The 21,268-nt window shown below is 42.1% G+C and overlaps 1 protein-coding gene across 1 annotated transcript in view; it reads left to right on the forward strand.

Annotated features, from left to right (window-relative positions):
• The window catches only part of LOC111953669 (kinesin-1 heavy chain), a 41,267-nt gene that overhangs the window by 14,064 nt on the left and 5,935 nt on the right, over positions 1-21,268 (forward strand). The window contains exons 2-14 of the mRNA XM_023973091.3: positions 6,269-6,356; positions 6,452-6,525; positions 6,788-6,892; positions 7,087-7,135; positions 9,148-9,203; positions 11,055-11,142; positions 11,670-11,794; positions 15,049-15,153; positions 15,603-15,748; positions 16,610-16,758; positions 17,113-17,303; positions 17,692-17,760; positions 20,938-21,144. Coding sequence (XP_023828859.1) covers positions 6,269-6,356; positions 6,452-6,525; positions 6,788-6,892; positions 7,087-7,135; positions 9,148-9,203; positions 11,055-11,142; positions 11,670-11,794; positions 15,049-15,153; positions 15,603-15,748; positions 16,610-16,758; positions 17,113-17,303; positions 17,692-17,760; positions 20,938-21,144 — 1,452 coding nt within the window. The remainder of the gene's footprint in view (positions 1-6,268; positions 6,357-6,451; positions 6,526-6,787; positions 6,893-7,086; positions 7,136-9,147; positions 9,204-11,054; positions 11,143-11,669; positions 11,795-15,048; positions 15,154-15,602; positions 15,749-16,609; positions 16,759-17,112; positions 17,304-17,691; positions 17,761-20,937; positions 21,145-21,268) is intronic.

Genomic DNA, 21,268 nt, shown 5'->3' on the forward strand with positions numbered 1-21,268 from the left:
TGGAGGCAACGGGAAAGAGCCCCAGATCCACAAAGTCCCTTCCACCAGGTGGCTGATGCAATATGGCYGTCGTGCCAACATATCTCATCTCCATCCCAAAGCCCTTGATTGGAAGTGTACTTCGCCAGACTGCCAAGAACCTTGCCCTCATCCAGGCCAAGGTGGTGAGACACGGTAGTGATGACCCTATTGGCCTTGTTGATCTCTGCAATAGACAGGATGCTCTTGCCAGCATACTTGGCATCCAACATGTATGCTGCGGCGTGTATGGGCTTCAGGCAGAACTCTTCACCCTTTTTGATGTATTTCATAACTGCAGTTTCCTCTGCTTGGAGCAACAGTGAAGTGGGCATTTCTTCTGTTACATCTGCAAGTAGAGTCTGAACATCAGACAGGATGGCATTGTCTCCCTGAATCCGTGCAATGACTACTGTTACTGGTTTCAGGCTGCTTACCACTCTTTCTCAAAATGCATCATCCAGGAGGATCCTCTTGATGGGCTGTCCATATCGGCAGACTGTGATATGACCATTTCTTGGAGAGATTCCTTCCCCTCCAGGAGACTGTCAAACATGATGACAACACCACCCCAACGGGTGTTGCTGGGCAGCTTCAATGTCGTGCTCTTATTCTTCTCACTTTGCTTGGTGAGATAGATTGCTGCTTTAACTTGATGACCCTTCACATACCGAACCATTTCCTTGGCTCTCTTGTAGTGTATCCATTGTTTTCAGTGCCATGATGTCCTTGAGGAGCAGATTACATGCATGAGCAGCACAGCCAATGGGTGTGATGTGAGGGTAGGACCAAGCAGCCTTCATGTTCGCAGCATTGTCTGTCACCAGTGCAAACCCTTTCTGTGGTCCAAGGGCAATGATGACTGCCTTCAGCTCATCTGCAATATAGAGGCCGGTGTGTCTGTCCCTTGTGTCTGTGCTCTTGTAGAATACTGGTGGAGATGTAGTTAATTATTCCTTGCCCATGAACATTCGACTACCCATCAGAGATGATTGCCATACAGTTTGCTTTCCAGTTTCTCTATGATTTGCTTGACATTCACTTGAACTCTGCATCCAGCAAATGAGTAGATAYAGCATGTCTGTTTGGAGGGGTGTATGTTGGATGAAGATCATTCAGATATCTCTTCCAATACACATTGCCTGTGAGCATCAGAGGTGAACCTGTTGCATACACAGCTCGAGCAAGACATTCATCAGCATTTCTCTGACTACGTTCCTCCATTGGGTCAAAAAATCTTCTGATTCCAGGAGGACCATGAGRTGTTCGATAAGGTATCGATAAGGTGTCTGATTCATCATTTTCACCTTGAATAGAAGTAGAGGTTGCTTGTTGTGAGCGCTGAGGGGACTTGACGCACTTGGCCAGATGATTCTGCATCTTTTTTGCGTTCTTCACATATGATTTGGCACAGTATTGTACACAGCTTTTCCTTCTACCTTAGCTGCAGTGAAATGTCTCCACATATCAGATAATGCCCGTGGCATTTTCCTGTAAAATTGTTAGTAAAAAAACAAAGAATTATACTATTCCATTTACAGATAAATAGTTAAGCAGTTAGATTAAACAACTTCTTTGTAAGATAAATGTTTTAAAATGAAACATGTATGGAAACAGGTGAATTAACACTCATCAGAAGGATCAAGCAAGCTAAAACCCACACTGTAGCAAACTAACTAGCAGAAATTGTTAACAAGTTAGAAATGATTTAAACAGACTTTGCTATTTACTAGTTAACAAAAAATCATATATGTCATATAAAATATATTCACCCCACCCAGTATCGTTCAAAACTTACCAGAAAGCATGTAGCCCTTGGCTCAGACAGTATAGTAGTGTGGGCTCAATAACATCTCATTAGTGTGCAAGGTCTTGAGAATCAGCTGTACATGTGATGGAAGAGTGCACTGCACATGTGATGGAAGAATGCACTGTGCATGCAGAGGGTGGCAATTCTATTGAATTGGGGATAGTTTAACCAAAATATACCACAATACCTAGAATTGCCTTGTGTACCCCACAAAGGTTCACTGCTTAAACTTCAGCGACCTATCATTTAAAGAGTAGCCTGTATGCAAACATAAATAAGAAACAAAGGGAAGGAGCCCATAACATTTAATAGGCTCTCCCAACTGAAATAATATTAGGCTATAAGAAAACAGAATGCAGAACATGATAAATATTTCAAGCAGGCTTAACTGAAATAATATTAGGCTATAAGAAAACAGAATGCAGAACATGATAAATATTTCAAGCAGGCTTAACTGTCTCTCCTTCTAAAGCAGGCTGTCCTAAACAGTAAGGGTTAAATTCTGGAAATTAAAAGTATTCCAAAAGCCTTGTTTAAATACATAAAGGATCAGCACATTTTATTCAAATATTTTGACTAACCCACACTTGGGTAGCCTATATGTAATTGCCATAAAACAACGTAAAACATTGAAAATCTGTACTCTGAAGCATACTAAAAGAGAAAGTGGGAATGAGGAAAGCAGGCTGTTCTGTTTTTCCCAGATTGAATAATTACTTAATCATTCCAACAAACTGTAGGTCAAAGATGGATTAATTAGTCCAGCAATAAGGTCCCAATTATGAGCATAAATCCAGGTAGTTTCAAGTCCTTAAGGATAAGGGTGGGCTTCAGTAGTCCATGTGGACTGGACAGTGTTCCGCGGTAGGTTTAAGCTAATTCTTAGGTCTTGGGTCCTTCTCGCTCACTCCTTCTGGGCCCAGCAATTTGCCACATAGTTGGCATATTTTTCCAGATCCTGTCCTTTGATCTGGAAGGTGTTGTAATTCCAGTGGAGTGCAGGAAGGACTCGGCATCATGTACAGAATCCAAGATGTGCGTTTTGCTCTCATGGGTGACCTGCAGAGTATATGATGTTTTGGGCTGCCAGTTCTTACTTGATCATGTCGTAATCTTTTCTCTTCTGCAATAGCTCTGCAGAATAGTCATTGAAGATAGATATGCGTTTGTCTTTGTCGAATAGTTGTCCCTTGGTTCTCGACAGCTGCATTATATCCTGTTTCTTTGAGAAGGCACAGGATGACAGCGCTGGCCTCTGTCCTTCGCTCCGGGGCTGCAGGTGCGGTTCTGTGGGCCCCCTCTATGACCAAAGGTGTTGCAGTATCGATTTCCAAGATCTCCCTCAGAATCTTGTCCACAAATGTAGACATTTTCTGCCCCCTTTCTGTGTTGGTTTCGACCCCAAAAATGTTAATATTATTACGACGTGAAAAGTTTTCCAACAATTCTCCCTTTTGCAATTCCTATACCTGGCCCATCAGGTAGCTAATAGCCTGGTCTTGTTGTATTCACTTTTCATTATGTTCCTCATTCTTCTTTTCAATATGGGTCACCCGTTTATCATTTTTCTCTTGAGTAGTGTTCATGCCATCGATAGAGATTTGCATTTTGCCGAGTGAGGTGGCTGTTTCTCGTCAAAATAACTTCAATTCTGCCATGAGAGATGAACCTCCCATCACTGTTTTGGCTGGGATCGTGGCCTCTACCACGTCGTGGAGTTGGGCTCGGTGATCGACTTAAACACGGTGAACATAGCGGATTATCTTCGATACCCACTTTCACTTGAATATTTATCCTTACTCATTGCCAGTCCGATTTCGGTCAAATATGTACTTATAACTCGAAGTTTAATTTAGTAAAATTGTCAGAGCTTGATCAGCACGCAGCCTTTCCCCAGAATTCCATGCAGGATCCTCCTTTAGTGCCTTATTTCAAACAGGACGTAGGCTGTCTCTTATACACATCTAGATGTGTATAAGAGACAGTCTTTATACAGTGGGGCAAAAAAGTATTTAGTCAGCCACCAATTGTGCAAGTTCTCTCACTTAAAAAGATGAGAGAGGCCTGTAATTTTCATCATAGGTACACTTCAACTATGACAGACAAAATGAGAAAAAAAATTCCAGGAAAATCACATTGTAGCATTTTTTATGAATTTATTTGCAAATTATGGTGGAAAATAAGTATTTGGTCAATAACAAAAGTTTCTCAACACTGTATAGACCTGGCTATTAGGCCTATACAGTATACACACCTTGTATAATAAGCTAGGCTGTATCAGTAGGACTATGTAACCTCAGATAACAGAGCTCAAGTAAATGTAGGGAGATATGGCAAAAATGTGTTACAATATTTTGACAGTTTTATGTTTTTGAATAAAAGTAATAAAATGCTTTGAGTAGTGCATGTCCCTAGCATGGCAACGCATACATTCTAAGTGATTTCAATGGGGCTTTCTCCCGTCTTTTAAGGTTTCCCAGTCAAAACGTGGCCTGCCGGTTCGCACATATGAGTTTTTTTGGGGGGCTATTTGCGCACATATTTTCTTGAGACAAGGCAAAGTTTGGTAACCCAAGTCTAAGCCCCTTCGTCGGTGATTGGTCAACTSTACTACTACTACTACTACTACTAGTAGTAGGGATTATTCAATGAGGTGTTCGTCATCAACAAGAGACAACTAATTTTTCATGCAAGTTTTCACTTGAGAAATACTGCACCAAACAGCCTAGTTGGATGTAAAATTCTGCGACTAAGARCTTGGCAAAAAGGTCAAATTAATGACAGATTTCTTGATTTATCTTCAGACTATTCTGACTCACTTTTGAAGAACTGGTGCTACGGCGTATCGAGCGGCAATATTATGGGTTGTCCTTGTTTTTCATGCAGTCTTTTAAGGGAGTATGCAAGGCTCATGCATTCGCTTCGCCTAGCCAAGTAATGCTAGCAGCAAACCGAAACTAGTGTGCGGGCGCCTTTTTATACTGTTCAATCCAACTTAAACCCCCCCCCCTCCAAATGTAGCATTTTCATGAAATTCTGCATTTCCTGCCCTCGTTTTATCATTTCCACACTGCATCATTTGGGTGAAAATCTAGGTCAAATTGCAATTTTGACTTGCGAGTTAGAACAAAAGACTTATGTGAACTATTGGATCATAGAAATATAAATCTGTTCAAATTTCTATTGTTATAATATAATGGACAGCACTTTGACTACATTGTTTGACATGACCGGGTAGGAACCAAAGTGTTGGTCAGTATTAACCAGGGGACTAATTAGATTAGTTCCATTACATGGTTTCTGTAGCTAACCCATTCAGGCTTCGCCTATCCCTCTGATTTTATAGGATATCGRTGCAACATGCTTATTTAGGCATACACGAGCACTGGTATCAGGCTGTATTAGCTAGCTACGTTTGCTCTGACTCTTGTACAGTTGGTGAACTAGCTAGCCAGCTAAATAGCAATTAGCATCTAACACAATTTATTTTAGCCACAACCTGCGAAGACAAACTTGCAGACAGTAAGATACACTATATGCTTGTGGATTTATATTAAGAAGCAAAGTAGAAAGCAATATCGTTGTGACCCACATCTTGTGAACGGGAACTTGTCGGCAAGTGCTCTTGACTCCGTGGTCACACAACAACTGCTCTCCCTGAGTGACGGGGCAYGGCTTGGTGTGGAAAGTAYMAGAAGAGGGGAGAGTGATGATTCAAGTAGCAAACACAAAACTGGACATGACACTTGGCAGAGTGGCGTATCACATTTAACAAACCAAACATTGGAATACCGTAGGGCTGTCCCCAGCAAAAATATTTTTGTGTTGTTGATTGGTCTAAATTTGTACGTATTTTTACATATCAACACGCTATGTTTGAATACTGAGCTTGTCTGATGATTTTCTATAGGTTGAACTATTGTCATTCTCAATGGATATAAAAACAMACTTTTGTTTACTTGCTGTTTGAGGCGAAGAAAACAATTACTTTGAGACGTGCCACAGTGATGGTAAGTTAAAACAATCAGAAAAAACGGTAAATGTACTACTGGTGTGCCGTCTCCGCAATGGATTAGTTCACTCAGACAGGCGTGAATCAGACGGGTGTCTCGTGTGCCATAACATTAAAAAAAATATATATTTGCCACTACTCAAGTAAAAAAAAACTTGATCGACCAAACAATTGACCAGTTGACTAAATGTGGTCAGTCTTAAAATACTGTTATAAAAGGTCATATAGAAACCCAAACCGGTCCTTGCATCAATATCTGTGTGTGTGTGGTATAGTAAAATACAATATACTTCCCAGCCCTAAATAAATGTCAACATTAGTGCAAGTTACAGTAATTCTGTTTTGGATACTTTTCCTAATCACCTTGTTGTTCTTGAGAGACCTAAGTATTCTTTGTTGCTGATTTGACTTTCCCTCTCGTCTTACAGGGTAAACCGTTCATGTTTGACCGAGTGTTCGGGTCCAATACGACACAGGAGCAGATGTACAAAGCCTCTGCTCAAAAGATTGTTAAAGGTACTATCCTGTGGCACTATCCTACCAGTGCAAACCTTCTAGGCAGTTTTAAAGTAATTGTTTTAAGTTCTCAATGTCTTTTACTACCTACACAGATGTCCTTGATGGCTACAACGGGACTATATTTGCCTTTGGGCAGACATCGTCTGGAAAAACACACACCATGGAGGTGAGGGAGAGCGAGGCCTATAAAATCATACATGCTTCTATCTTAATGGGTTTGGTCAAATGAATTCAACCAGGATTTGGGTCAATTACATTTKAATTGTCAATGAAGGAAGTAAACTGAAATTCCTAACATGCTCTCAAAGCAAGTCGAGTAAAATTGGAATTTCAAGTTACTTCCTGCATTGACGGAATTGAAATACAATTTTGACCCCAACCCTGCTTTCAACTGTTCTGTTTGACGGAAACCTGTCTTTGTCCTAAAGGGTATCCTCCATGACCCGGATGGTATGGGGATCATCCCCAGAATAGTCCAGGACATCTTCAACTACATCTACTCAATGGARGAGAATCTGGAGTTCCACATCAAGGTATGGAGCACTTCAACCACACAGCTGCCCTCAAGTGATTCGGTTGCCAAATAAAAAGGGGAAAACATTTGCCTTAAGACAGAGCGCGCCCTYTGAATCTACTAACTAGCTAGCTATTCCACATCAGCTACATAATCCGAATCAAAAACACTGCCCAGCTAGATTGTTTCTAATCAGAGGACTCTCTGTTGCAGGTTTCATATTTTGAAATTTACCTGGACAGGATCAAGGACCTACTGGATGGTACGTACTGTATGTTACGGCACAGCAAGCGTCCTCATTTGACCATTCTGGAGATTTAGGGTGTGTCCCAAATGGCACGCTATTTCATATAGTCCATTACTTTTCACCAGGACGGGTAGGGCTCTGGTGAAAATGTGTGCACTGTATAGGGAATAGGGTGCCATTTGGGACGCAGACATCGTCTGTTGGGTAATTACTCCCCCTCACACACATGCATACTGTTGAAGTCGGAAGTTTGCATACACTTATGTTGGAGTCATTAAAACTCGTTTTTCAACCACACCACAAATTTCTTGTTAACAAACTATAGTTTTGGCAAGTCGGTTACGACATCTACTTTGTGCATGACAAGTACTTTTTCCAACAATTGTTTASAAAGATTATTTKACTTATTCACTGTATTACAATTCCAGTTGGTCAGAAGTTTACATACACTAAGTTGACTGTGCCTTTAAACAGCTTGGAAAATTCCAGAAAATTATGTCATGGGTTTAGAAGGTTCTGATAGGCTAATTGATCGTTTGAGTCAATTGGAGGTGTACCTGTGGATGTATTCAAGGCCTACCTTCAAACTCAGTGCCACTTTGCTAGACACCATGGGAAAATCAAAAGAAATCGGCCAAGACCTCAGAAAAACAATTGTAGACCTCCACAAGTCTGGTTTATCCTTGGGAGCAATTTCCAAATGCTTGAAGGTACCACGTTCATCTGTACAAACAATAGTACACAAGTATAAACACCATGGGACCATGCAGCTGTCATACCGCTCAGGAAGGAGATGCATTCTGTCTCCTAGAGATTAATTTACTTTGGTGCGAAAATTGCAAATCAATCCCAGAACAACAGCAAAGGACCTTGTGAAGATGCTGGAGGAAACCGGTACKAAAGTATCTATATCCACAGTAAAACGAGTCCCTATATCGACATAACCTGAAAGGCCGCTCAGCAAGGAAGAAGCCACTGCTCCAAAAGCGCCATAAAAAAAGCCGTACCTTTTGGAAAAATGTCCTCTGGTCTGATGAAACAAAAATTGAACTGTTTGGCTATAATGACCATCATTATGTTTGGAGGAAAAAGGGGGAGGCTTGCAAACTGAAGAACACCATCCCAACTGTGAAGCATGGGGGTGGCAGCATCATGTTGTGGAGGTGCTTTGCTGCAGGAGGGACTGGTGCACTTCACAAAATAGATGGCATCATGAGGCAGGAAAAGTATGTGGATATATTGAAGCAACGTCTCAAGACATCAGTCAGGAAGATTAAGCTTGGTCGCAAATGGGTCTTCCAAATGGACAATGACCCCAAGCATACTTCCCAAGTTGTGGCAAAATGGCTTAAGGACAACAAAGTCAAGGTATTGGAGTGGCCGTCACAAATCCCTGACCTCAATCCTATAGAAAATGTGTGGGCAGAACTGAAAAAGCGTGTGCGAGCAAGGAGGCCTACAAACCTGTTTCAGTTACACCAGCTCTGTCAGGAGGAATTGGCCAAGATTCACCTAACTTATTGTGGGAAGCTTGTGGAAAGCTACCTGAAACATTTGACCCAAATTACACAATTTAAAGGCAATGCTACCAAATACTAATTGAGTGTATGTAAACTTTTGACCGACTGGGAATGTGATGAAAGAAATAATAGCTGAAATAAATCATTCTCTCTAATATTATTCCGACATTTCACATTCTTAAAATAAAGTGGTGATCCTAACTGACCTAAGACAGGGGATTTTTACTAGGATTAAATGTCAACAATTGTGATAAACTGAGGTTAAAAGTATTTGGCTCGGGTGTATGTAAACTTACGACTTCAACTGTACTTCAATTGAGTTGTTTCTGTCTAGACAGTGAACTTATAACCTGCAGCATTCAAATGATTTTTWAAAAACATTTGATGGCTGCTTTGTGCTTTTAAATGCTCGTACCTGCCTGTTGACAATTCCTTGTTAATATTGTGATCAACATAAGTAATGTAATAACTGCATGAATAAAATGTGTTTTTTTTCTCCCTCTGCAGTAACAAAGAACAACCTGTCTGTACATGAGGATAAAAACAGGGTGCCCTATGTCAAGGTAAGTCTTATTTATGGTCAAGTGAACCAAACACATCTACAGTGCATTCGGAAAGTTTTCAGACCCCTGACTTTTCCCACATTTTGTTACWTTCTAGAATAAGGCTGCAACGTATTAAATTGTTTTGTTCCCTCATCAATCTACTCCCACACTATCCATAATGACAGAGCAAAAACAACAGGTGTTTAGAAATGTTTGAACATTTACATAAGTTTTCAGACCCTTTGCTTAGTACTTTGTTCAAGCACATTTGGCAGTGATTTACAGCCTCGAGTCTTCTTGGGTATGACGCTACAAGCTTGGCACACCTGTATTTGGGGAGTTTCTCCCATTCTTCTCTGCAGATCCTCTCAAGCTCTGTCAGGTTGGATGCTGGAGCGTTGCTGCACAGCTATTTTCAGGTCTCTCCAGAGATGTTAGATCGGGTTCAAGTCTGTGCTCTGGCTGGGCCACTCGAGACATGTCCCGAAGCCACTCCTGCGGTGTCTCGGCTGTGTTCTTAGGGTCGTTGTCTTGTTGGAAGGTGAACCTTTGCCCCAGTCTGAGGTCCTGAGCACTCTGGAGCAGGTTTTTGTCAAGGATCTCTCTGTACTTTGCGTCATTCATCTTTGCTTCGACCATGACTAGTCTCCCAGTCCCTAACGCTGAAAAACATCCTCACAGCATGATGCGGCCACAACCATGCTTCACCGTAGGGATGGTGCCAGGTTTCTTCCAGACTTGGCGTTCAGGCAAAAGAGTTCAATCTTGGTTTCATTTGACCAGAGAATCTTGTTTCTTATGGTCTGAGAGTCTTTAGGTGCCTTTTGGCAAACTCCAAGTGGGCTGTCATGTGCTTTTTACTAAGGAGTGGCTTCCTTCTGGCCACTCTACCATAAAGGCCTGATTGGTGGAGTGCTGCAGAGATGGGAGAACCTTCCAGAAGGACAACCATCTCCACAGAGACAGAGCTCCAGAGTTCCTGAGTGACCATCGGGTTCTTGGTCACCTCCCTGACCAAGGCCCTTCTCCCGCGATTGCACAGTTTGTCCGTGCGGCCAGCTGTAGGAGAAGTCTTGATGGTACTTAACTTATTTCATTTAATAATTAGGTCCCCCACTTGGGGACCTAAAGTACTGCAGACATTTTTTTTGGTACCCTTTTCCAGATCTGTGCCTCGACACAATCCTGTCTTGAGCTTTACGGACAATTCCTTCGACCTCGTGGCTTGGTTTTTGCTCTATGAACTGGACCAATATATAGACGTGTGTGTGCGTGCCTTTCCAAATCCGGAGCTCAATATCGAGTCACATAGCAAAGGGTCTGAATAGTTATGCAAAAAATGTATTTTTGTCTTTTATGAATTTGCAAACATTTCTAAACATGTCACTTTGTTATTTTGGGGTATTGTGTGTAGATTGATGAGGATAAATGAATGTAATTCATTTTAGAATAAGGCTGTAACCAAATGTGGAAAAAGTCAAGGGGTCTGAATACTTTAKGAATGCACTGGTAAATGGTACCATAGATGGATCCATGAACGGTTGGTTGGTCAGGTGGATGAAATCGTAAGACATCCGTAGATGTGTGCGTCTCAATGTGTCGGTCTCAAATGATACCCTATTCCCTTTGTAGTGCACTACTTTTGGATTTGTGGACAATGGTCAAAAGTAGTGCACTTATATAGGAAATAGTACTACTTCGGATGCATCCTATTTGTGGGTTGGAGAAAGTCAAAGCACTTTACAATACCGATATAACTTCCTGATTATCCGCGACTTTAATGTCAATGTTATCTAAGTTTTTCATCATAATCATCTCTTTGTCTACCATGTTAAATCACAGTGGTTCCTTGGTTCCTTGTGTCCCCAGGGGTGTACCGAGCGCTTTGTTTGCAGCCCCGAGGAGGTCATGGATACTATTGACGAGGGCAAATCCAACCGACACGTGGCCGTCACAAGTGAGTCAGTCCAACACTGGGACCGTTTCAGTCCCGCCTGCTTCTCATGGGTTCATTATGATCCTCAGCCTGCATCTCCTGATCTACCAAGCCACGTCCTAAATGACACCTTTTTCTCTTTATYGTGACTTTTTTGACCAGGGTCCATAGGGGTGTGGTCAAAAGTAATGCACTATTTAGTGAACAGGGTGCCATTTAGGATGCAATTACACAGCCGTTACATAATTAGGACCAGGAGWTTTCCTGACCAGGAATCTGGAAAATCTGTAGACAAAAGTTAATATACACAGTAGAACTTGTAGTAAGCTAGTGTTCTCTAGAAACTAAAACATTACTGAGCAGTCCTTTCAACTGAAAGTGAAAGATTATGACAATGATGCTAGCAATCAAAGATGTTCTTAATGTAGACTTTTTTTATAAATACACATGAATTCATTAGATTCCTCACAGAATCATGGCCATCAAGTTCTTTGTTTCTGTTAARGCAATATAACAAATATATTGCTAACGTATGTGTGTTTTTATAGACATGAATGAGCACAGCTCCAGAAGTCACAGTATCTTCCAGATCAACGTGAAGCAGGAGAACACTGCTACAGAGCAGAAACTCAGRGGCAAGCTCTACCTTGTCGATCTGGCTGGTAGCGAAAAAGTATGTCATCCTTTCTTTCTCTGTGCCTTTCTGTGTCTGCGTTTTGATCATTCACCATTTTCCAGAAGTGTGCAATTGCCCACTTCGGCATGGATTTTACAATGGTGGTATCAGTCCAGCCAGTGCTTACACCAATCCTTTTAAATGCACGATGAGGAGAGTGCAGGTGCACACTTGTGGAAAATTGGGATGGAGCATAAGCCTTCCTCCGTGTACTTTTCCTCTGGTTCCTCCCTTTGTCTCCATCTTGGTGTTCAAGTTCAACACATTCACCTTTGCACAATGCTTGCTTTCAATAGCAGGCAGCTATTGATCTGAACATTTGGTCATAACTAGCTAGTCTGCCACAACTAGCTAGTATCTCAAGCTGCCTCACAGAAAGTACAGAAATAGGAGATAAGCTCCTGTCCTATGAGCCGTTCTGGCTCGGACACGGCTACTTTTACCACATCTTGGTTTGCCTCGAGTCTTTAGCACGAGGGTTGAATATTTTCCCAGTATTTTACAAATGTTACATCTCGAGAATAAATAATTTTACTCCCGGTATTTCCCGCCAAAACCGGAAAGTTTGGAAAGTATTCAGAACCCTTGATTTTTATCCACATTTTGTTACTTTACGGCCTTATTCTAAAATTGAATAAATCGTTTTTTCCCTCATCAATCTACACACTACCCCATAATGACAAAGCGAAAACATTATTTTCTTTGTGTAAATTTATAATGAATGAAAAACGAAATACCTTATTTATATAAGTATTCAGACCCTTTGCTATGACACTCGAAATTGAGCTCTGGTGCATCCTGTTTCCATTGATCATTCTTGATTTTTCTACAACTTGATTGGAGACCACCTGTGGTAAATTCAATTTATTGGACCGGATTTGGAAAGGTGCACACGTGTGTGTGTATTTTAAAGTTCCACAGTTAACAGTGCATGTCAGAGCACTCTACCAATCATGACTTTATGGTATAGTGTCTAGACGGAATACACTCCTCAGTAAAAGGCACATGACAGCCCGCTTGGAGTTTGCCAAAATGCACCTAAAGGACTCTCAGACCATAATAAACAAGATTATCTGGTCTGATGAAACCAAGATTGAACTCTTTGGCCTGAATTCTAAGCGTCACGTCTGGAGGAAACCTTGCACCATCCCTACAGTGAAGCGTGGTGGCAGCATCATGCTTTGGGGATGTTTTTCAGCGGCAGGGACTGGAAGACCAGTCAGGATCGAGGGAAAGATGAACAGAGCAAAGTACAGAGATCCTTGATGAAAACCTGCTCCAGAGCGCTCAGGCCCTCAGACTGGGGAAAAATGTCACCTTCCAACAGGACAACGACCCTAAGCACACAGCCAAAATAATGCAGGAGTAGCTTCGGGACATGTCTCTGAATGRCCTTGAGTGGCCCAGCCAGAGCCCAGACTTGAACCCCATCAAACATCTCTGGAGAGACTTGGAAGTGGCTGTGCAGCGACGCTCCCCATCCAACCTGACAGAGCTTTGGAGGAACTGCAGAGAAGAATGGGAGAAACTCCCCAAATACAGGTGTACCAAGCTTGTAGTGTCATACCCAAGAAGACTCGAGGCTGTTATTGCTGCCAAAGGTGTTTCAACAAAATACTGAGTGAAGGGTCTGAATACTTATGTAAATGTGATATTGATTTATAATTTTTTTTTGCAAAATGCCAACCTGTTTTTGCTTTGTCATTGTGGGGCATTTTGTGTAGGTTGAGGGGGGAAAAACAATGAATGTTTTTGAATAATGTTGTAATGTAACCACATGTGGACAAAGTCGAGGGTTCTGAACTTCCCGATTTGCTTTGTATAGCTTTCATAATATTCCCCCTAATGCTTCATTCCTTCCTCGCTTTCATCAGTTAAATTAAACACATTTTGTCCTTCATCATTCTAATGACATGCTTGAATAATATAGGACTAGAATTAGATGCGGACGGTTTTCACTTGTCTTCCCAACAAATTAATTGTTATGGATCTGAATAAGTAACTGCTATAGCCTACCACAATTGCGTGTTCGCTCTTCTTTCAAACTACCTGTGAGTTCTATTGGTTGCTGTATTTAACATTCAGCAAACAATAGTCTATTGGCATGAGAAAATGCGACAACAAAAAAGTGTTTTCCTGCATGGGACTCCAAGAGCTAAGGAGAGTGGCCAGCAGAGCACATGTGCGTGTGTATTGCTCAAGAGACAGAGGTTAGAAGCTTATTATGCATAACCCATCATTCATCATTCAGCTAAATATAAAGCTAATACTGCATTGAATGTATTACTTGAAAGACGTAGACTAGTTTATATATATCCATCCTGTTCAAGGTTGAGTATCTATTTTGGATGCAATTTGAATGGATTTGGAGAGCGAGAGAGACTACCACTATGCTTTAACGCAACAATATTTGAGTAATGGGTAGTTTTAACTCTGCAGCTGCAATTTTTACCCGGAAAGCCAGATGGACATGTGTAATTAGACGTGCATTCGGTTCTTATATTACTGTACGCTATGCTGCAGKAAATGTAGACCTACCTGTCACCCCCCAAAAAATTTACCATGATGAAGTCTGCATGCATTGTGAACTGAACTCCATACTGAGATGGGCTCTCTGTCCCCAACATGAGRGTTGATTATTGATCATGCAGAGAGAAGACTGCAGAGAAGCAAGATTTAGTCATAGCATATCATTCAAGTTCCATTTCACGTCATGCTGTTTATATACAGTAAATCATTTATTATTTACTGGTGTCTCGCAGTTATTTGTCCCGGAAAAGAGTGTTTTGGGCGGTAAATCTCGATAACCGGGTTCCCGCCATTCAACCCTATTTAGCACATATATGTTGTTACTCCTTACTCACACGACAACAGCAGTAATCTGATCATAATCCAAAGGATGGCACTAAACTCAAGCAATGCCTTTCTCATGCTTCGTTGCCCTTTTTTCATTATCTGTTTTTGTTACAAATGAATATCAATGTTTGTAGTGTCCTGTATCATCTTTAAGATTTCTGTCAGCATTACTTCCTTAGTTATATAGATATGGGACCAAACCAAATGGCTCCCTTTTTGATATATAGTGCACTACTTTTCATAAAAATAGTGCACTAAATCAAGAATAGGGTGCCATTTGGGACAGAGGCTGTTTCTTAGAATTTTGGGTGATGTAATGTCCTGTGATAGTCTTGTACCAGTGTTGTCATGAGGGCTTGTGTGTTGGATTTTGATCTCTTAAAAATTGTGTCTAGGTGGGTAAAACTGGAGCTGAGGGAGCGGTGCTGGAAGAAGCTAAAAACATCAACAAYTCCCTGTCTGCGCTGGGCAACGTCATCTCTGCCCTAGCCGAAGGCTCGGTAAGATAACATAATACCACTGCTCCCTCGGGGCTGGGGAGAATGACTGTAAATGACACCCMATTCCCTAAATAGTGAACTTCTTCTTGACCAAACTCTGGTCAAAAGTAGTACACTATATAGGGAATAGGGTGTCATTTGGGACGCAGTGTCCACAAACAGCTGTTCTAACAAAAGGGAGAACATCAGAGAAATACATATTTTTCTAATGAGGATATTTTCAAGTTAGGAACATATGATAAAATATGGGAGGAATCAGAGTGTCTCATGCACAAGTCATACACGCATATGTCTAAACACTTGTAATCTAGTTTTTCAGTACCTGTACACGGTACAATTTACTCTTGTATTACATAGAGTACAGTCCAGGTTTTCAGTATTATTCTCRGGAACAAAGTGATGAGTGTTTTTAGATTGAAGCTCAAGTCCCTCTCCCCTCCTTCCTCCAGACCTATGTCCCTTACAGAGACAGTAAGATGACCCGTATCCTGCAGGACTCTCTGGGTGGTAACTGTAGGACCACCATGGTCATCTGTGCCTCGCCCTCCGCCTACAACGAGGCTGAGACAAAGTCCACACTGATGTTCGGACAGCGGTACGTACAGGACGCTCTCAGCCCCTGGACTGTAAACAACCCACAACCAGTCTCGGCCCCTGTACTTATCTGTATATTATTGGGTCCCAGCTTTTTTTCTCAACCGGTATCCCCAATCACCTTTAGCTCTGTACCCCTTATCATGCAACCGATTGCATCTACTAGACCCATGTTTAGCCAACATTTTATTCATCTTCCCAATAATCCCTTTCGAATAGTCCTCATACCCCCAGGGGTACTAGTAACACCAGATTGAGCACCACTGCTGTATATGACCAAGAACCACCAGTGGGGTGGAAGTTTTGTAAATGGCAATTGAATGTTGGTACATTGTTAGCAATGGCTGTTATGGTCAGAATATGCTACAGTCTACACAGTTTATGCTTTATAAGAGGGTTGGTTGTTTTGGCAACAAAACCGATGCGTGTGCAACTATGGGGTAAAACAGATTGGGTTGGTTTAGATTGTTGACAACATGTCAACTATATTTTGTCTACAGTTTTTATTGAAAACATAAATACATTGCCATAATGAGCACTTGTCTCTCAAATACATAATTACAGTGAATTTTAGCCATATTAGAGTAGATATAACATCAGACATGGTTTCAAGAACAAGACAAAACTAGCTGAAACAAGCCACCTACAATTCCCCACATTGCAGCTTCTTGTCATTGTTGCTTTCTTTCTGGCCACCCAGAATCATAACACACGGACTTCTGACCCATTTTTATTGCACGTATCGTTTTCTTGATGTCAGCTAATCCGTTTTATGGGTGGTTGCCAGTGCCACACCCACTCTCAAAGGTGACACTTTGTTTTGTGACATCAGAAAGTTAACTGTTGTGTATGTGTGTGACAGAGCTAAGACCATTAAGAACACAGTGTGTCTGAATGTGGAGCTGACGGCAGAACAGTGGAAGAAAAAGTATGAAAGAGAGAAGGCGAAGAACACAACCCTGAGGGGCACCGTCACCTGGCTGGAGAACGAACTCAACCGCTGGAGAAATGGTATGAGAGAAAAAAATACGGGAACCATAAATCGATATTCAGTTAGTGTTCAAAGATTACTAATAAGTCCATGAATCACGCTCATGTCTGTATTTTAGGATTGAACAGAGTCGTATTCATTAGTGTACTGCACACCGTAGCAAAAGTTTTGCAKTCTAAACCGTGTTTAGAGAACTGTTTCCGTTGCAAAATAGTTTGCMACGGTGTGCACTAATGACTACAACCCAGGAAATAGTCTACATGTTGCGTAGATACCACAGAAGTTTACTTTTAGTTTCTAACCCTGTCTGTCTCCATCCTTCTCTCCATGGCTCCCTCCCTTCCTCTTTRCCTCCCTCTGTGCTGCCCCTATAGGTGAGAGTGTTCCGGTGGAGGAGCAGTTTGACAAGGAGAAGGCTAACGCTGAGGTCCAGGCTCTAGACAACGTGGTGAACAATGAGAAGATGGCACCCACACCCAACATTCCAGGGGTTAAACTGACCGACGCAGAGAAGGAGAAGTGTGAGGCTGAGCTGTCTAAACTCTACAAGCAGCTGGATGATAAGGTGAGGTAGCAGAGCCACATGGCAACTTGCTAGATTCGATCTAGACAGTGACCTGTCATTTTAAAGGTAGATTCAGTGCGATGATGCAGATGCACAAAGTGAACAGCAGCAGTTGGTCAATTTCCGCAGGAACTAAGAGCTCAACTTCTCTGCTGTTTTGTTCCCGTAGCTACCACGTTGTAGCAGCGATAAGCGAACTCGTACACATGCGCAGATACTCTGTGTGAGAGCAAAGTCTTGCATCGCACTCATTGCAATATCTGTGGTCCTGCTCGTGGCAACGCCATAATGCTGAGTCTACCTTTGAAATATGTTTTGCTGATGATTTGAGACGAGAACACTTTGGTATTAACTCACCCCCTCCCCCTCTCTCTCTTCTCTCCATCAGGATGATGAGATCAACCAGCAGAGCCAGCTGGCAGAGAAACTAAAGCAGCAGATGCTGGACCAGGAGGAGGTGAGACCCCTTGCTACCACAAGCGCATATACGCACGCCGCGTCCCTCCAGCCCTCCTGCTCTGTTAACAATGCCATCAGTCTGCCTGTACAGGCCCGTCTAAGGGGTCAGACTGTTAGCTGACGGTTAGCCCGGACACAGCAGGGTTAAAGAGGCGCCACTCAGCCTGGGTAGAATCTGACATCTAACACTCATCTCAGCCTTCCGTAGGCTGGATTTTAATTACAGATGAATATTCTGAGTAGGGAATGAATAATAACAGGCGTGYGTCTTATTCAGTAGGGTACAAAATAGCATAATGTTCTGCAATTGAAAGTACCTCCCACCTACCTGTTTCAAAAGTTTTCTCCCTAATGAACACACAATCGCAAGTTAGCTTTTTGCAAGCGAGAGCTACACCTTTCCCCCCTCATTAGCCTTTTACAAAGACAGAGAAGAAACCTTATCAATCAATATACTTAGGCAAAGTGGGGATATTTGATTATGTTTACATACTATTTACATACTACTGATTTGAAACAGTAATGGTACAATAAATACCTGGAATGGGACGGTACAGGACACATGTTCCTTTCCTGTAACCCTGACCTGACGCCCCCACTTTAGWTTTACGCTGGTGAAAGTTTAATGAACTTCCTCATCAGACTAAAGAGAGGCTGTGGTTCTCTTCTTCAAAGGTAAAGATTTAAATCAGATGGRGTCTGTGTCCCAAATGGCACCCTATTCCCTTTATAGTGCACTACTTTTGACCAGGACCCATAGCACAGGAGGCTGCTGAGGGGAGGATGGCTCATATTAATGGCAAGAACAAATGGACTCAAACAAATCAAATCAAATGTTATTTGTAACATGCACCGAATACAACAGGTGTAGACCTTGCAGTGAAATGCTTACTTACAAGCCCTTAACCAAGAATGCACTTCAATAAAGTTAAAATATTTACTATATAAACTAAAGTAATAAAAAGTAACACAATAAAATAATAATGAGGTTATATACCAGTACCAATTCAATGTGTGGGYATAKAGGTTAGTCAAGGTATTATTAATTGTTCAGCAGTCTTATGGCTTGMGGGTAGAAGCTGTTAAGGAGCCTTTTGGACCTAGACTTGGCGCTCCGGTACAGCTTGCTGTGCGGTAGCAGAGAGAACAGTCTATGACTTGGGTGACTGGAGTCTTAGACAATTTTTTGGGGCCTTCCTCTGACACTCCCTAGTATATACAGTTGAAGTCGGAAGTTTACATACACCTTAGCCAAATACATTTAAACTCAGTTTTTCACAATTCCTGACATGTAATCCTAGTAAAACTTCCCTGTCTTTGGTCAGTTAGGATCACCACTTTATTTTAAGAATGTGAAATGTCAGAATAATAGTAGAATTATTTATTTCATCACATTCCCAGTGGGTCAGAAGTTTACATACACTCAATTAGTATTTGGTAGCATTGCCTTTAAATTGTGTAATTTGGGTCAAATGTTTCAGGTAGCTTTCCACAAGCTTCACACAATAAGTTGGGTGAATTTTGGCCCATTCCTCCTGACAGAGCTGGTGTAACTGAGTCCGGTTTGTAGGCCTCCTTGCTCTTTACATGCTTTTTTCTATAGGATTGACGTCAGGGATTTTTGTATGTAAACTTCTGACCAACTGGAATTGTAATACAGTGAATTACGCCGTGCACTTTTCACAACTATCTTGATGTGTTTGGACCATGATAGTTTGTTGGTGATGTGGACACAAGGTGCTTGAAACTCTCGACCTGCTCCACTACATTCCGTCAATATTAATGGGGGCCTGTTCGGCCCTCCTTTTCCTGTAGTCCACGATCAACTGCTTTGTCTTGCTCACATTGAGAGCTCACACTGCCAGGTCTCATCGTTTTCGGTGATCAGGCCTACCACTGTTGTCGTCAGCAAACTTAATGATGGTGTTGTGCTTGGCCATGCAGTCGTGGGTGAACAGGGAGTACAGGAGTGGACTGAGCACACACCCTTGAAGGGACCCCAGTGTTGAGGATCAGCGTGGCAGATGTGGTGTTGCCTACCCTTACCACCTGGGGGCTGCCCATCAGGAAGTCCAGGATCCAGTTGCAGAGGGATGTGTTTAGTCCCAGGGTCCTTAGCTTATTGAGGAGCTTAGTGGGCACTATGGTTTTGAACGCTGAGCTGTAGTCAATGTACAGCATTCTAACAAAGGTGTTTGTCCAGTTGGGAAAGGGCAGTGTGGAGTGCGATTGAGTCATCTCTGGATCTGTTAGGGCGTATGTGAATTGGAGTGGGTCTAGGGTTTGCGGGATAATGGTGTTGATGTGAGTCATGACCAGCATTTCAAGCACTTCATGGCTACCGACGTGAGTGCTATGAGGCGGTAGTCATTTAAGCAAGTTACCTTCGCTTTCTTGTGCACAGACTATGGTGGTCTGCTTGAAACATGTAGGTATTACAGACTCAATCAGGGAGAGGTTATGAATGTCACCGACCATACTTGCCAGTTGGTCCGCGCTTGCTCGGATCACACTTCCTGGTAATCCATCTGGCCCTGTGGCCTTGTGAATGTTGACCTGTTTAAAGGGCTTGCTCACATTGGCTACGGCGAGCATGATCACACAGTTGTCCGGAAACCATTCGTTTGGCGTATTTGATACCATTCCACCCATTCTGCTCCAACCATTACCACGAGCCCGTCCTCCCTGATTAAGGTGCTCCTGTGGACCATAGGGCTCATAGGTCCGAAGTAGTGTATTATTTAGGGAATAGGGTGCCATTTAGAACTCATCCACTGTGACGTTGTGATTCAGATCCTTAGAGACTAGTATGAGGTTCATCGCCAACACTCAGGGTTTTGGCTCTAGCTGGCTCACATAGATAAGATGGAGATGAGAGAAGAGGTGTCCTGGGATAGCTGCGGTACATTCGATTTTAAAGCAGCAATCTGCAGTTGCTACATCCGTTTTTGGAATTTAAATGTAATGATATATATATAGTCATTCCATCTTGAAAAATATTATTTATACATGCTTAGTTTGACTCTTACCCCATCAGAACCCAAACTAAGCTTTTTATTCCTTAGTTTGTAAACAATGTGAAGGTGAATAATTACATTGTTAGAACTATACATTTTCTTGAATGGTCAGTCCTTGTATCCATAGCTCTGTCTTTGAATTTCTGTTCCTTCTCCAGCTGCTGGCCTCATCACGTCGCGACCACGACAACCTGCAGGTAGAGCTGAACCGTCTGCAGTCCGAAAATGAGGCGTCTAAGGAGGAGGTGAAGGAGGTGCTACAGGCCCTGGAGGAGCTGGCTGTTAACTATGACCAGAAGAGCCAGGAGGTGGAGGACAAGACTAAGGAGTTTGAGGCTCTCAGCGAGGAGCTTAACCAGAAATCGGTGAGAAGGATGCCATTTTCCAATAGGTCTACCTTTTTAATAATGTCTTTCCTTCCTCTTTACCTTCAACCAGAAATTGGTGAGAGGAGAACAAGTCATTCATAATCTAAACTCACCAAGAGAT

Source organism: Salvelinus sp. IW2-2015, linkage group LG27, assembly GCF_002910315.2.
Source record: "Salvelinus sp. IW2-2015 linkage group LG27, ASM291031v2, whole genome shotgun sequence".
Taxonomy (NCBI): Eukaryota; Metazoa; Chordata; class Actinopteri; order Salmoniformes; family Salmonidae; genus Salvelinus; species Salvelinus sp. IW2-2015.